The 17451-nt window shown below is 34.5% G+C and overlaps 1 protein-coding gene, 1 long non-coding RNA gene and 2 pseudogenes across 2 annotated transcripts; 2 read left to right on the top strand and 2 right to left on the bottom strand.

The window, feature by feature from the left end:
• Window positions 1–7642: 7642 nt before the first annotated feature.
• On the bottom strand, window positions 7643–9920 carry LOC106323318 (serine/threonine-protein kinase GRIK2-like; the record flags this gene model as incomplete). Its single annotated transcript, XM_013761463.1, has 11 exons — window positions 7643–8020; window positions 8119–8197; window positions 8275–8396; window positions 8496–8562; window positions 8637–8732; window positions 8821–8945; window positions 9043–9130; window positions 9206–9280; window positions 9371–9415; window positions 9493–9567; window positions 9642–9920. Coding segments are annotated over 11 exons (1218 nt in total), but the record flags the coding sequence as incomplete, so codon positions are not given.
• Window positions 9921–9931: 11 nt separating this feature from the next.
• LOC106324707 lies at window positions 9932–10618 on the bottom strand. The gene is made up of 3 exons (XR_001266723.1): window positions 10485–10618; window positions 10047–10242; window positions 9932–9977 (listed from the first exon to the last, which is right to left on the bottom strand). It is a non-coding gene; the product is annotated as an uncharacterized LOC106324707 (long non-coding RNA).
• Window positions 10619–10872: 254 nt separating this feature from the next.
• On the top strand, window positions 10873–12688 carry LOC106322781 (annotated as a pseudogene).
• Window positions 12689–16406: 3718 nt separating this feature from the next.
• LOC106323319 lies at window positions 16407–17087 on the top strand (annotated as a pseudogene).
• The last annotated feature ends 364 nt before the right edge of the window (window positions 17088–17451 follow it).

The following is a 17451-nucleotide window of genomic DNA, read 5'->3' on the forward strand; positions in this document are numbered from 1 at the left end:
GACTTGTAAATTCGTCGTAAATTGTACAAGTACTTAAAGACGACTTTACAAGGAAACTATACGAGTCTTTTACGATGAAGCGTAACTACGAAACTACGACGAAATACTCTCTTTCGCTTTTACAACGAATTTATTTCGTCGTAAATGTTACATGGAAGTTACGACGAATCTTGCATTACGACGGGCGTTTTACAACGAAACGCTATTCTTTGTTAATTCGTTGTAACCCTTCTATTACAACGAATTAACAAGGAATATGACCCTTGTAATAAGTATGTTTTCTTGTAGTGAATGGTAAAGTTTAGTTGGTCTAATGTTCACAAAAAGCTTATTTGATCTTAACTTTGGTATAAATATTTTTTTTGTTTTATTTCTCTGGTAAGTTTGAATCTCTTTTTTACTATCCGAGGAGCATTTTAGGAGTCTAACCTCATGTTTATGTGTTATTAACAGGAATGTCATTTTCTATGTGGCATTACCATAGGCCTTTTCAGTCTTTATATGTAAAAATCCTCTACTTACTAGATTAATTACACTATTTTCCATTACTCATTAAATATAGCTTAATATAATGTGTTAATGATATTAACTGGTTACATGGGCTGTTATGGATGATAATATCAGTGGCTGTGTGTGAATGCAAAACATTATGGTGATCTATATATATTTCGAACATGCTTTTAATGTTTGTAATGGCTTGTATGTTTCCGTCACTACATCGTTGATGGTTTATAATTTAGATAAATATCGTATGAAATATAATGATATCTTATGTGATATAAAAATCGATTAACAAATCAAAACAGACTATTTGTTAACGTTTTTTATTTCTTTGTAATGTTGCTTTATATATGATCTAAAGGTTACGTTGATATCAAATTCGGTTATTGTAAACGTGTTTTATATCATTATAAAATGGTATATGTCTTCATATAATTAAACGATCCATTTATTTTTAAAGACATCGTAATACACGTAATATAACATAGTGCTTCTTTGCAACGTTCAGTATGTTTAAAATTGACATAAAACGATCCAATACATTAATTTAAAAGGATTGACAAGTAGACATCGAATCATGTAACATATGGAAACTAAAAATAGAAAAGAGTAATGCGTGATTGACAATTAAATGCAGAGATATGATCAATTATGAATTCTAGACAACTGAGTATTATCAATCAGGCGATTGCAAAATAGACGACCATCTTAATGTTTGATCTCTTTTTTCCATATGAATCGAGATATGATATGATTTTATTTTTAAACATCGATGGTCGACTATGAATAATTTTTTATGGGAAGTCGAATGTTTAGATTTACAAATTTATTATGGTTGACTAATTTGAGCTAACTATTTAGATATGACAATAATACGACTTTGATTCATGACTTGATTACTTTTTGCCATATAAATTCGGAGATCATGCACAATTAGGGATTCTAGACGTAAATATTATCAATGAGGGGATTATAAATTAATGAAAATTAGACGATCCCTTTTGAATTGTAGACATAAATAATTTCTTTCCAAAGAATACAGCCACAATTAGGGATTGTATACAAGATTTTTCGCGTAAAAATTTAGTTGCCTAGAGAATTTTCACCACCTACAATTTATCTTCCATGCAATATATATATATACCTTACCTATACTACGTCTACACCTCCATCACAACCCAAACGATTCAAAACTATCCTTCAAATTGCAAGCCTTGTATTTCATCTCTGGTTTAAAACCAAAGAAGTCTCTATGGATGATCAAGGTGAAAGTCATTAGACTTTGGAAGAAATATTCAGCTGCTGGTGGAGAGACTATAGAGATGGCTTTTGTTGATGAAAAAGTAAGTTATAAATTTTGATGCATAGTACATCTTCAACATGTTAATTCTTTGTTATCTGATGTTTTTTTATTTATTTATAGGAAATGGCATTTACTATAAAATATCACCAAACGATGTATGTCTTACAATTATTTACTATTCTATAGGATCAATAAACCGAATATTCAAGAGCCACTCTTCTCCCTCATGGTGTATGACTATAATATCGTTTTGGTTATATATAGAGAAAATTGGAAAAATGGTACACTCTCAACTTTTATTTGTCCTTTTAGGACTTCTGATATTTTTGGCAATTCTAGACATGCTTTACCTTTTTTTTATGGGAAAAATAGTAAACTGAATTTTAAAAATGTAAAAAAATATTAAGACTATTGGAAACATAAGTATGACAATATATATGCTTAATTTTTTTTTTTGAAAAAAATTGAATCATATTTTATTTTATTTTCTAACTACAGTTAGAAAACAAATTCTAGTAATCTACTTAATTTAGAAATCGGATACTAAGTTTTATACATAGATATATCCAGGGTATATAGCGTAAACTAACATTTCTTATATATTCTAACGAAACTATAATCTGTTACGTTATAATCAAGAAAATTGTCTTCAATCTACCTACAGCTTGATAACGACATATAGCTACAACGCAATGATATACCTTATCTATATTATTTGTCATAATATGTTCTGCCTTTTACCTTATGTGACGCTTAATGAAGAATGTGTTTCTCATCTACTCTACTATGTTCTGCGTAAGGTAGGATACATATTCTAGACAAATCCGAAAAATATAGAAACTTCCATATTCGGTTAAAGATGTTTCCTAAATCTAAATTAAATCTACCCTAAATCTCTCATAGAATATTTTCTCCCACGTTTTTCTCCTACTCCCACGATCTTTCTCCGATCTTTTCCTCTTCGTACTGGTGTAAATCAAAAGGAACAATTTGAACAAGGAGCCGTGTTGTTGAGGCTGATAGCGTTAAAAAACAAAAACAAAAGAGACTCTGCTGGGGATCGATCCCATAATCTCTGGTTGTGTGATATATCGTAGACCAGTGCCTTATCCATTGGGCCACAAAGTCTAATTGTTTGTTGTATGATATATTTAGCTTATAGACCTTTTAAACCCAAATAAAGAACATAGAGAAAAAATGAACCAAAATCTAGTTTGAACAATTCAAAGGTGTATGATTTCCCAAAACTTAATTTCTCAAAAGTCAAAACTGAAATGAAACAAATCTAGACTGAACACAGTTGAACGATACATCATACAGAAAAAAAAAAAGTTGAAACTTTGTAACAGAAGAAAGATTCAAATTCAGGAAAACAAATAGAAAATCACAAGAAACTTAGGTACATTCTCAGAAACTCCTAACACAATTCAGTTAAAGAGTCAACTTATTGGCACTTATTGACCCTACGGAAGATGATAAAGTATTGTCTTTTGAGAAAATAAGAGAAATGTGCGATGCAAACATTCGTTATAAACCTTGTTTAATCCTCAAACAATGCCTTCTGCAGTTTTCTCTGCCTGTAGCTTCTTAGGACGGGTATCTTTGGCTTTATCTTCCTCATAAGCTGCAACATGAACTCCAAGAGCCGCACAACCCGACAGGTCAAGGTTCTGTGACCAAGCAGCGTCCCATTCCACAGCCTTCGCTGTACTACATGGTACACTTGGACCTCCTGGCACAGTAGCTCTAGCAGCGCTCTGCTCATTATATGTACATATCAGAGCAAAGATCAAAGACAGTTCAGGCAAAGAATGAAGTAGAACCTTAGGGAAGAATTTTCCAAAGATGGCTCTGTTAGAAAACCTTCGGTAGATAAGGATTCTTCTCATCATCAAAAGCAATGCGTAACACCCATTTCTCGATCCTTTCGATGTCAGGCCTGATCTGCAATGTGGTTTAGACCAGATCTTACATCAAACTGTGAAGGGACCGTCCGACGAAATCTGTAGTGAGAGAAGAATACCGTCCGACGAAACCGTAGAGAGAGAAGAGGACCGTCTGACAAACCAAAGAACAAATCCCCAATTCGCTGAATTGTATCTGAGAACAAAGAGAAGAAAGATAAAAACGAGATTAGAGACAAAAAAATTGATGATTTACGATGAAAAAATAAGGATTCTCCGCTTACCCTAAATTGACATTGAAAGGGTTGAAGGCTTGAAGGTACACGGCGGAGAAGAAGAGAAGTGAAAAAATATTATGGTAAACAAGTTTTTAATCCTTTTGTGGTTTTTTTTTTTAATTAAAATTTAAATCAATTACGAATTAATTTAAATTTTAATTAAGGTTAATTTGGTTAATTATAAAGGTATAATGGTATTAAAGAGAATATAAATCTTATTTACCTAAATAATCCTCTATAAGTCTTATTGGAACAAATCTAAGATGAAAGTGTCTCATTTTTCTAATTTTTTCTTATATATTAACATTGACTTCTTGAATGGATCATACAATTTCACATGTTGTACATAATAGATTTATTAACTGTTAAGTGTAGTTTTTATTTTCGTTAAGGTTACTGATCGTCTATTCTTGAAAGAATCATACAGTTTGTTCTTAAACAGCGTGTTGTTTTGGGTTTTTTTTTGAAAAGATCGAAATTGGTATGGTAGTTATTAAATTTTTTTAATGAATTAATATTCGGGGTCTCTTGATATTTTTGGATAACCGCTCTAACAAAAAAGGAAATTATTGAAATCATAAAACATGATGTGCAATCTTTTTGGTTTGATTGAAAAGTCAAATTAGACTATTAATGTAACAAATCATTTATAATTCCATGTATATTCGGTATTCAAATCTAAGTTTCCTTATCTTATTCATTTAATTTATAAAATTTATTTTCCACATAAAAGTTGGACTAGACATCAAAACTACTATAATCTTTTTCAACCCTAAGTTTATTTTCCTTAATTTTTGGACTATGATAAAGTTTATTCAAACCTAAGTTTCCTTTCCTTAATTTTTGTTTTGTTTTGTTTTGGGTGATGTCAATAAAATTAAAAAAACTTAACTTGTGGGTCAGTAACACTTGAGACAATTATGTGATTATTTAGGCATGTGTGATTTTCTCTATTCTTTTGTACTTCCTCTGTTTCAAAATACATGAAGTTTTAAGATTGTGCACAAATATTAAGGAATTTGTTTTTTTTTTTTTAAAATCACTAAAATATAAATTAAAAGTTATTCAACCAATCACAAAACATACAAAATATCATTGATTACACATTTTTTGATAAAGTGAAAAAATGCATTGATATATGAAAACATCATCTATTTTGAAACATCAAAAACTCTCTAAAACATCATCTATTTAGGAACGGATGGAGTATATGTTTAATTGTGAGCAAATAAATATTTGGTCTCATTTATTTGTATATGTTTCATGTACATTAAGAAAGCTGACCATATTATTTTCAACAATTAATGATTTGGTTAACTAATACTATGTTTAATTGTGAGAAATATTATATTCAGGTTTATTATTACTAATACTATGTTTATATATGTTTAGGTGGCCAACACATACATCAAAATAATCTCATATATCATTAAAATTAAGTATTTTTCCAAAATAAAAACAATTTTTTATATTAGTCTTTGCTTATTCTTATATATTTACTTCTACCAAATATACTTCAATTACACAAGTTTCTTTTTTTTAAAGTTGAAGCTTACTTTATATAAACTTACATGCACAATTTCGTTAAGTATTTCATTATATAATATATAATATTTGTTACTATGATTTTTAACTTTCTAATATCTATAAATTAAAAGTTTTAATCTATTTTACCACCTAGTTATCCATATATAATAGAACCATATATAATATGTAGTTATAAATAATAATATAAACAAAATGTGTGTTTACATGCGTTTGTTTATGTGACTAACTGACTATACATAAGAATATTCAAAGACCCACATTGTTGGGGAGAAAGAATCAACTAGAATATTATTTAGAATAAGTAGTCTTAGTGGGAATTTTTTTCTGGCACAGTCATGATTTTTTGTCTTTCCTTTAGGAAAATTTTAAATATTCATTCTTAAAGATCACATCTTGACAATTTTTATTAAAATTAAAAGTAGTTTTTTTTAAACTATCCTCTAGCTTTTGGTTCTTAACTAGAGTTTTAACATTATCAATAATTTATTGCTGAACTTAGCATATAATTTATTTGTTAAAATGCTAGCTTTTGTCAACTAATACTTTTAAAGAAAAGGATTTGGTTCCCTTTTATTTAGCAAAAATCCCACGGAAATTCAACAATCTAACCTCAAATTTCCATAAATATAGTGAATTTTCTCTTATCTTTCATGACAAACAATACATAAGATTTGTCAATCACCAATATATATGTAAACTCATGCGTTATGTACAAACTCGTACGTAAAAGTTCTCACGTTTGACCCCTAAGAAACCGTGGACGGTTACATAAACATCACTCATCTACAAGACTGCAAGCGAGATCAAACTTATACGGTTTTAAGGGAGATGCCTCTATTCTTCAAGCTTGTACATTTATGATGTATCTGAAATTTTGGAGATCCCATTGGATCACGTTTGACCCAGGCATGGATGCTCCGAAACATTCTTCAGTGTCATTGTCTAGGTTGGATGAATCCAACTCACTTTTCCAATGAAAACCTTCGATCAAATCTCTTAGAAGTGGATTGATCAGTCCATCCGAAACTATCAAAGTATTGTTAACAATTTGTTAAGAGATAAATAGTCCAGGTTAAGGTTTTTTTCTTTCTTTCAAATAGATTTCTTTATATCCAAGGAAAGCTTTGATCATGTTATTTAAACTCTAAGGTCCTCTTGAACTCTAGATCATGATCTTGTCGTTAACAGAAGATTTGAAGCTTGAAAACTAAGTGAAATAAGGCTGAGAAACTCTGGGATACTTTGAAACTTGAAAACTAGTAGTCTGAGCTCGGAACACATGCAATACAATCTAGAGCGGACGTTAGCCTGACGCGATGATCATTTTCTCTCCTACACTTGAATTCACTCCTAAATAGGCCTGGGCATGCGGTTCTTCGGGTCGGGTTCGGGTCGGGTATTGTCGGGTCCGGGTCCTTCGGGTCCTAGCAATTTAGACCCATATAGGTACCTATAACTTTTCGGGTCGGTTCCGGGTCGGGTCTTGTCGGGTTCGGGTCGGTTCGGGTCTATAATTTCAATACCCATAAAATACCCAAAATTTTCGGTTATATTTCGGATCCGGGTCGGTTCGGGTATTTAGGACCCGAAATAGACCCGAAGTACCCGAACTGGACCCGAAAACTCTAAAAATACCCGGAGAACCGCAAAAATACCCAAAAATTTATCCAAAATCAGACCCGAAAACCCAAAACATACCCGGATTTTACCCGAATACCCAAATTATATTTTCTAAAAATCTAAAATTTTACCAAAAACCTACAATTATACCCGAAAATCCAAACCTGAAACTTTAAAAAAAAATCCGAAATACCAAAAATATACCCAATCACCCAAATATACCTGGTATATATAATTATTTGCGGGTACTTCGGGTACCCGAACGGGTCTCGGGTAGGACCCGGACCCGAACCGAGACCCGCAGGTCCAAAAAAAAAAAACCCAATAGGTAATTAGCATGGACCCGGACCCGGACCCGAACCTATATTTTCGGGTCGGTTCCGGTTCGGGTCTTCGGGTCCGGGTAAAATGCCCAGGCCTACCCCTAAATAAGCTGTAGCAGAAGCATAGTTTAGTTGAAGGACAATTATCAAACTTGAGCCATAAAATCAAAATAAAAATTCATTGTCATATTAATTTTGAAACTCATAAAACAACACATGATAATAATATGACAACTATCTAGTATATTAAAGAAAAAAAAAACAATGACCGCAAACTTGTATGGTTAAGGAGATGCGATAGCATGATGTTAACGTTTCCTGTATTCTTCAAGCTTATACATTTCTAAACGATCAAAAAGCTTCCAAAGTTTTTTAGCTAGATATCTGAGACTTGAGCATCCATCCCATTAGCTTCTTCTTCTTGTTCAATCTTCAAGGCAGACTTGCGTTTGCAGCAACAAAAATACTCAAGAACATGCCCGTCTTCTCCAAGGAACCAAGGATGCTCCGACACCGTCTTCAGTGTCATTCTCTCGCTCGGATCTGCAACAACAACAGGTGAGTTCCACCATTAGTCCACTACCATATAACTCATGCGAGTAGTTTAACTACACCAAAATGATGAAAAACATGCAGCTCACTTTTGCAAAGGAGACCTTCCATCAAATCTCTTAAAAGAGGATCCAATCCATCCGGGAGTATCAAAGGGTTGTTAACAATCTGTTAAGAGATTTAGGGTTATTCAAAGAGCTGTCTTGTGACCCAAGAAAAAGCATTGATCAAAGGTAAAACCATACCTTGTCGTAAGTGTCCTGAAGAGTATCAGCAAGGAACGGGTATTGTCCCAATATCATATAATACAAAGTAACCCCCACTGCCCATGTATCAGCAGCTCTGCCACTATACGTTATACCTGATACTGTTTCCAGAATCCAAAAACAAAAAGATATTTGCTTATTCTCTATACACACTAATGAGTTAGGACCAAGCTTAAAGATTATTAGAGAAGGACGATGACCTAAACAACACTCTGGAGCAGTGAAAACTGGTGTCCCGGGAGATCGACGCAGTTGATCATCATCATCCTGTAATAACACAACCAATTAAATTGCCAACACTCAGGTGGTCACAAGATACATATTCAAGAATCGATGATTACCTTGAACACTTGGCTGACACTGAAGTCTCCTATTTTCACCGTGCCGCTACTAGTAACCATCAGATTGTCAGGTTTGATGTCCCCATGAATCACATTCTGTTTTTTTTTTTTTTTGAATCAGGACAGTTTATTAGGTAATGAACCATGAAGTTAGAGAAGCACACATAAGAAAGAAGATCATTACATGAACGTGCAGGTACATGAGGCCAGTAACTATATCCCGCAGATACTTTCTAGCGGTTTTCTCCCCGAGAGCACCAGGCGGTCCAGAACCGTCATAAACCCATTTTCCATCAATGTATTCGAGAACTGAGTGAAACCAAGACAAAAAATAACAAGATAAGAGGCTCTTTCCACAGAGAGCAAGTACAGAAACATCAGAAAAGAGAAGAGGAGAAAGAGTTACCCATGTAAAAATGATCAGTTTCTGGGTCGTCTATCACCTCAATGAGATTAACAATGTTAGGATGCTCCAAAATTTTCATGATCATGACCTGAAAGTAATGAGATAAAGAAGCGTAAACACAACTTCTCTACAATGAAACCAGTGAAGAGAAGGGATGATATACCTCACGAAGAACATCACTCATAGCAGTCTCAGAAGGTGCAACCCTTAGCCTTAATAATTGCGACTTGTGAAACGCCTAAAAACCCAAGTGTATCAAAATATGTCAAAAGATCTTTAAGCCCTAAGAGTAATCAATCAAACAAATGAAATAATATAAATAGCTTACCTTAATAGCATAAGATAGGCCATCAACAGAGCTTCGATATAAAACCTAATTATAAATGCCAATGAACAATGTCATGGGATGCTTTTGATAGTGTTACTGTAAATGAGCTCCTTCACACTTACCACTTTGCCATAGCTACCGGATCCAATTTTACACACACGAACATACTCATTGATCATCTTGTTACCATCTTCATCCTGACAACATCATGGAATATTCTTCAAAGCAATAGTAGAATATATGAGAGAGAGGCTGAAGAAGATGACTATACCTCTCCACGGATAAGTTGCTTAGTGACTTTCACAGGAACCTGCCTGCAGATCAAACCATGATCTAATCTAAATTTCAAAATTTCGTCAGATCGTTTGGAGCGGCTCTTCTGCTCTACTTCTTCTTCGTCCTCTTCGCTTCTGGAACTGCTAGTACCCTCACTACAAGATGAATGTGTATCATCATGTTGGAGTGGCCTCTCAGGCGGCAACTGTCGGGTTCCAGTAGAAGTACCAAAGCATCCAAAGCAACCAATGGTACGGGAAAACCAAAGACTACTGTTCTAAAACACCCAAATAATTAGAAAAAAAACAACTGAAATATAAAACTGAAGAACCTGTACACAAAACAAGAAAGTAACATCAGGTTGAGATAAGCATCCACATAATCAAAATCCAAGCCTTACCCTGGAGTAAAAAAAGAGGGTTTAGGAGGAGTTTAAAGATTCCAAAGGATGCCACTCAGCGAGATGAATATCATAACAACTGCATTCTAAACACAACATGTCTCTCATTTATATAATCTGATCTCAATTCTCCTTCTTCAGGAGTAGCAAACTCGTTGACTGCATAGCCAATAAGGTGACGATGAATATAAATGCTCTGCAGATAAAAAAAAAAAAAAAGGAGTCAATTTTTTTTTCATTAAATTCGCTGAGATTCTCATTAAAGTTGATAACTTTCTGGGTTATGATCAGCGAGTAAACACGAATCGAAATCCAATACATTACTACATTGGGACGAAAAGGGTTAATCTCCCTAAAACTAATCAAAGAACCCTAATTTCGAAATCGATGGCAGCAGAAAGAGAAACCAAATGGGAATAAAGAAGGAGAGAAGCTTACATTTCGATCGGAGAAGACGGAAGACGATGGACTCTTTCTGTCTCTCTCTCTCTCAGAGTCGTGCGTGAGAGATTTGATTACAAAAGAAGAAGAGGGCTTTGATTCTCTCTCTCTCTGCCCTTTTGTTTCCTTTTTTTTTAAAAATTATTTTTTCTAAATACTAAAAATGTTTTTTTTTCAGTTTTCTTATAAATATTACCCTTTTTTAGTGAAATGTTTTTTTTCAAAATGTAAATAGTTTTCGTATTTTTAAATAATTTTTATATTTATTGAATATAATATAACCAATCAAATTAAATATATTTATTTTTTATTGGTTAAATTATATCTAATTTATTTATTATAAAATATTTTTTAAAAACATAATAATTTTCTTAATTTATGTGATTTTAGCCATAATAACAGACAGACTGCTAGATAATTAAAATACCAAATCAATGGGGGGAAAGAAGTTGAATTTGTCACCACTTGCAACAACAAAAGCCGCCTTTGTCCTGAGTCCATACATTCACGCTGTTTAAGTTTCGTCTTGTTTATCTGACACACTCTCTTCCATCACGCCGCCTCGATGACCGTGGGGGTTTTAGCTTTGCAAGGCTCTTTCAATGAGCACATCGCGGCTCTAAGGCGGCTCGGCGTCCAAGGAGTCGAGATTAGGAAGGCCGAGCAGCTTCTCACCGTTTCGTCTCTCATCATCCCTGGCGGCGAGAGCACCACCATGGCCAAACTCGCAGAGTACCATAACCTGGTCCCCTCTCTCTCTCTAGAGTCTGTGTTTTTGTAATTCAATTGTGTAGGGATGGAAGGAAAGTTTCCTTTTTTATGTGTTGAGGAGAATCTAGATTTTTTTTGATGTGTTCTCCAAAAAGATTGGCTTTGAGATTGATAAAGGATAACTTTTTGGGATTAAGTTTTTTTTTTTTTTTTGATTTTTTTGAAACTAACTTTTTGGGATTATGTTTCATTTAACAAAAGCATATGCAGAGTCCTAAAGAGGAACAACCTTGATTTACCTTTAGTGGGTCTTGAGGACAAACAGTGTGTGTGTGTGTGAGTCTCCTCTTCTGAGGTCTAATTGTCTTTCATTTTGTTTTTCTTTCAAGTTCCCGGCTCTACGTGAGTTTGTTAAGACAGGGAAACCTGTTTGGGGGACATGCGCTGGTCTTATATTCCTCGCAGACAGAGCAGTTGGTGAGTAACCTTCCTATCAATTAAGGATTCAAATTATTAATAAACACTACTTATAAAGTGTTGAAAACTTTCAGGTCAGAAAGAGGGAGGTCAGGAACTAGTCGGCGGCCTTGACTGCACCGTCCATAGAAACTTCTTTGGCAGCCAGGTAACAAAATATTATCTCAAAAGATTTGCAAATATTAAAATCAAAGTTTTTTTTTTTCGGATGTGTAGATTCAAAGTTTTGAAGCTGATATCTCAGTGCCTCTACTAACATCCAAAGAAGGTGGAGCAGAGACGTTCCGTGGAGTGTTCATACGTGCTCCAGCCGTTCTAGATGTCGGCCCTGGTGTCGAAGTCTTAGCTCGTTGCCCCGTCCCTTCAAACAAGGTCTTGTATTCTAGCTCTACTGTCCAAATCCAAGACGAAGACTCTTCCGGAAACGAAGGTCATTGTTGCTGTGAAGCAAAGAAACTTGTTAGCAACTGTGTTTCATCCAGAGTTAACCGCAGACACGCTATGGTAATTTAGTTGATTCTTTTGTTCCTCTCTTTTGGTTTCTTCAACGGTTTTTACTCTTTCTGCTCCATTTTTTTTTATCTACAGGCACAGTTATTTCATGAAGATGACGAAAGAGATGGAACAAGGAGGTTCTTCAAGCAGTAGTAGTAGCACTATTGTTTCTGTTGAGAAACTAGTGTTGGTACCGAGCAAGCTAAGCCTGATATTCCTATATATCTCAGTAACTAAAATAGAGAGAAGACACTTAATTCTCTTGAAATAAAAAAAAAAAAACTATAGAAAAGTGTCAGATTCTTTTGATGTTTTTGGAAAGAAAATGCAAGCTGGTTTGCATCTAGCACACAAGAAAGTTTCACAGGGAGTCCATGTACTTGTTTTCTAGATACTACATTGTATACCGTTGAATCAAAGCCGGTTTCCTTGGTTCAATTTTGTTTGTGACTCACTGCCTTGTATATTCTTCTGACAGAACAGAACAGGACTTTGATAATATAAATCCAGTTTGGTTATTGGTTCAAGAGTTAAAGAAGCTAAACTGGTTTATAGTAAATTAGTCAAATGTTTTAGCGCGTTTGAGATTTCTTTGGTGTATAGAAAAGGTGCAAGCTTGTAATAATGGGCGGCTTGTGGACCAATGAAAGTGAGTTTCTTAAAATGCACACATATACAGACATGAAGGGCTTTCTTCTTCGTTCAAGACATCTTCATGTTCTAGCTAACTCGTTTCTTGCTCATAAAGGCATTGGAGAACAAACATTAGATTCTTTTTCATAAAAGTTTATAGAGAAATATATGCAGATTCCTTTATATAATGATTTCTTAATATTGAATTTAAACAAAAATATAGAAGTAATTTGAAATATGTTTTGATGATGAAGCTTAAATAAATGGGTAAAGAGAATGTGAATTAAGCATTTGTTTTTTGAGTGTGCTTACTCTACTCGAATTTGGGAGAGTTTGGCTAAGGTTGTGCTGAGTGACCAGTTTTCGGTCGATCTTGAGCAAATTGTTTGGATTTCCTCAAATGGTCTGAGCCTGAGCAGAATCAAGATCTTCACTCTGAGATATATTATGCAGGCCACAGTTTACTCGGTGTGGAGAGAAAGAAACCAACGAAGACATGGGAAAGGTCATCACCAAGTGAGGTGCTGATAAAAAGACTCGACAAAACTATGAGAAATAAATTCACTGTCATCAGAAGAAGGGGAGATAAAGATATGGAAGGAGGAATGATTGCTTGGTTTGAGTCAAGATTGAATAACTAGTTGAATTTTCTTTTTAAAGATTTACATAAGGATGCTTTGTTGTAAAAATGTATTTTTTCTTTGAATTAAATTTAACGTTCAATTCAAAAAAAAAAAAAAAGAGAATGTGAATTAATAAATATGTATGTTTTTAAATAAGGATTAAGTAACTCTTCTAGCTAATAGATTTGATGCTGAAGCTTCACCAAGTAGACTTATTGACTTGAGATAAACCCAAAGAGTCATCTTCTTTCTTACTATGAAGCAAGGGATATAATCATCATATGAAGTTTTAAGAAAACACCTTGAGAGACTAAAGAAGAAGCCAAAGAAGAAGACTTGTACCTGAGTGATGGAGCGCAGAAAGTCATATGTGATTGTTGCTCTCTTCGGATTGCTTCTCTTGACCGAAATTGTCATTGCTGAGAGCGATGGGGGCAAAGGCAACGGTAATAACGGCAAGGGGAATGAGGGAAAAGTAGAAAAGCGTAAAGGAGGAGATGATGGGCAAGGGCAAAGGACAAAGACAAGAACAAGAATGACAAGGGCAAGAAGGACAAGGACAAGAAAGGAAGGATAAGGAGAAAGACAAGGAGCAGAGTGGAGCAGCTGCTAGTAGATACAGGATGCTTTCACCTTTGCCCACAGGACAAGAGCAGGCCATGTGCCAGGGTCAGGGTGCATGTTATTACAAAAATTTTGTTTGTCCTGGTGAATGTCCCAAAAGAAAGCCTACAAAAAACAAAAGCACCAAAGGTTGCTTCATTGACTGCACTAGCAAATGCGACGCTACATGCAAATGTAATTACATTCTTTGAACTAGGGGGTTTTGGGGAAAACCTACCGTCCTGGTTACGTCAGTTCCGCCTAAGACTGGAGTCCCAAGGCCTGTGATGGGAGGAGAAGACAAATATCAGACTCCTTCTCTGTTCTCGCCGACTCTGCAGGTTTAAGCCTCATGAAGAATCACTTTCTGCTGATATCTAGTGAGAAAGAAAAAACAATGGAAACTTCTATCATTTTTATATATTCATGGACATTTGTATTTGTAACTATTTTGTTTTTGAAAATATTTTATATTCATGAAAAATAATGTAATAAAAGCCAATCAAGATAGTATTTGCCCAGTTTGTGATGTTTTTGAGGATTTAAAGAAATGTAAGACGTTTCTTGCGCCATCGGGAACCTTTGGCTTCCTCAGTTTTTTTTTGTGATCTCTTAGGTTCCACAGTTATATTCTCTTTCAAATCTCGAATTACTATTCTAGACAATGATCCATTATTTTAGAACAGAAAATTCAACCAAAAAGAGCTTGTTACTTAAAATGAAAATAATTTAATTACATAGAAACTCAAGCAGTCCAGAACTCTTTTTTGTGGTTCTTCTTGCACTGAGTCTTGTAAGAAGTATTTGAACTATCTTTTGAGATTCTTTTCATGAGATTATTTAGTAATATACTAATTAAGCAGTTGCGAAGATGCAAATCATAATTTAATCTGACAAAAGAATAAACATCATAGTAGGTTGACAGTGTTGTTTTCATTAGTCCCCAATTATACTTGCAAAACCAATACACACCCAACTTCAAATTATAAATTTGTATATGTTTACATTATTTGAGTTTATGTATGTTGACATATAATTAAATTTTGCCTTTTAATTAATTTTCTAGTCATCAAAGACTGTTTATACAATTTTTTATTTGATAAAATTATGATAGAAATGAAATTTTAAATGACGGAGCACATTTTGTAGAGAAATATTGACAGTAAATAAATATTGTTTAGCCAAAAAGGTAAATGCAAATTGTTCTCCGTTTAAGAAGATATTTTCCTATAATGGGAATACTTGGATTCTCATCTATCAATTCCAAAATACAGTCGCCGGTAACCATCACATGAACATTGGTAACGGATAGAAAAAGAACGGAAAGAAACATAAATGAATAAAATTATAGAAATGTTGAGGATTAATGATTCTTATCATATTTAGCGAGGAAAAAATTTGTTCTATATTTCTCTACAATAAAATAATGAAAAAGAATAGAAATGAAAAACTTTTCTTTATGAATGATAAAATATTTGTAGGAATGTTAATAAATGCATTGTTTGTCTTCATTCTTTGATCACTATTCATGCTCTCCATGTTTGAACCATTTATTTATTTGAGCGCAAAATGTCTTGAAAATCATACAAAGTGAATCTGATACACAGGCACTACAAACCAAAAAAAAAAAAAAAACATAAGCTCTTAAATGTTCGACATTCAGATAGCTTTAAAATAGTTTCAAAAAAAAAAAAAGATAGCTTTAAAATAGAAGAGAGCCCAACACAAATCAGTTGATCTGTTTGCTTTTTCTTAATTTCCAAGCAAAGTTGCAAATTGCTCCTTCCATTATCACACCCTCCATTATTCCTGCTACCTTTTCATACAGAAGATTTAATCATTCAAACGAAATAATGATTTTCTTTTAATCTATGCAGATACACACTTGCGTGTAAATACTAAATAGTAAACACATTCATTATCAATATGTGAACTGCCAGCATTATTTGCTACTTAAAAACAAATTAACTGCATACATGGCTCCCGATAAACATCTGATAATTAAGTAAATGCTATCATAATTTGGTCCCAAAAGAGCATTACACTAAGCCAAAAACACAATTACCCCCTTCTTCTTTTTATTTAGGGCACAAGGCATACAATATTTGTTAAATAATGTTGCCAAAGAGGTAAAACAACAATTCATCTGACAAGATGTGATGGAAACTATGCACACCAAACAAATAAAGAAAAAACGCAAATCATCATTGATTAATGATTATTAACTATCAGCTTAGTTGTAAGAATGTTGACCTCTTAACCAATTAATTTTCCTCATTTCATCATAACCCTTTACTACTTACTACAAACTAGCATCTCACACAACAACAAAAAAAACATCAACACTCACAACACTCGCGAAACACACAGATTCACCATGGACCATTCTGTCTTCTTCCTCCTCCTCCTCCTCACCGCAATCCCCGGAACCCTATCTCAGCTAGCCGCCGCTCGGGCTCCACCAGGACCCACAAACGTCACCAAAATCCAGGACCGGCCCTGACCTAAAGCTGGGGAAAGAGGCGCCAAATTAGGTTAACAAATTAAGTGCATCACAATTGCCAAAAGTTGTATATAGTCTAGTGGTTCTGCTGTGCAATAATTGGTAACAGGTGCATGGTTCGAATGCAAGGGTGCGCCAAATATTTATTTTGCTTTAGGCAGAACAAAGTACTGGGCCGGGCCTGCCAAAATCCTCCAAAAGGCAGGCTAGTTCGCTGTTTTCATCAGACTACTCAAATCAACCGGCATTGCTAACCACCTCTATGGCCAGCTCAACAACTCAGACAACATAATCACTATCTTCGCACCGAGCGATTCCTCCTTCTCCAGTCTCAAAGCCGGAACCCTAAACACCTTAACCGACGAGCAACAAGTAGAGCTAGTTCAGTTTCATGTCATACCAAGTTATGTCTCTTCCTCAAACTTCCAAACGATCAGTAATCCTCTCCGGACTCAGGCCGGTGACTCCGCTGAAGCACATTTTCCTCTCAACATTACAACTAGTGGAAACACAGTAAATATCACCTCAAGTGTAACGAACACTATTAGGCCCTAATGGGCCTCACTTATTGTAATTACTAAGTACATCAGGTTATAATATGTGTACGCCTAATGTCTCTTGTATATAAGGCATTGGCCTACCAAGTGTAGGAATAAGAATCTTCTTGACATGGTATCAGAGCACTAAATCTTCATTCTATCTTTTCTTGACCTAAGCTGGCTGACTACTCTATAGAAGGCTTTTTCTTAAAAACATGTCGTCAACTCACGATGATTCTGCAACTTCAGAACAAACAACTGCTCGTACTGAAGTAACTCGGAGAACGATCTCTCCGTATGATCTCACAGCTGGTGATAATCCCGGAACGGTGATCTCGCGGCCTGCGTTGCCTGGACCTAACTATGATGAGTGGTCTGCA

This window comes from Brassica oleracea, chromosome C2 (assembly GCF_000695525.1).
Source record: "Brassica oleracea var. oleracea cultivar TO1000 chromosome C2, BOL, whole genome shotgun sequence".
NCBI classification, from domain to species: domain Eukaryota; kingdom Viridiplantae; phylum Streptophyta; class Magnoliopsida; order Brassicales; family Brassicaceae; genus Brassica; species Brassica oleracea.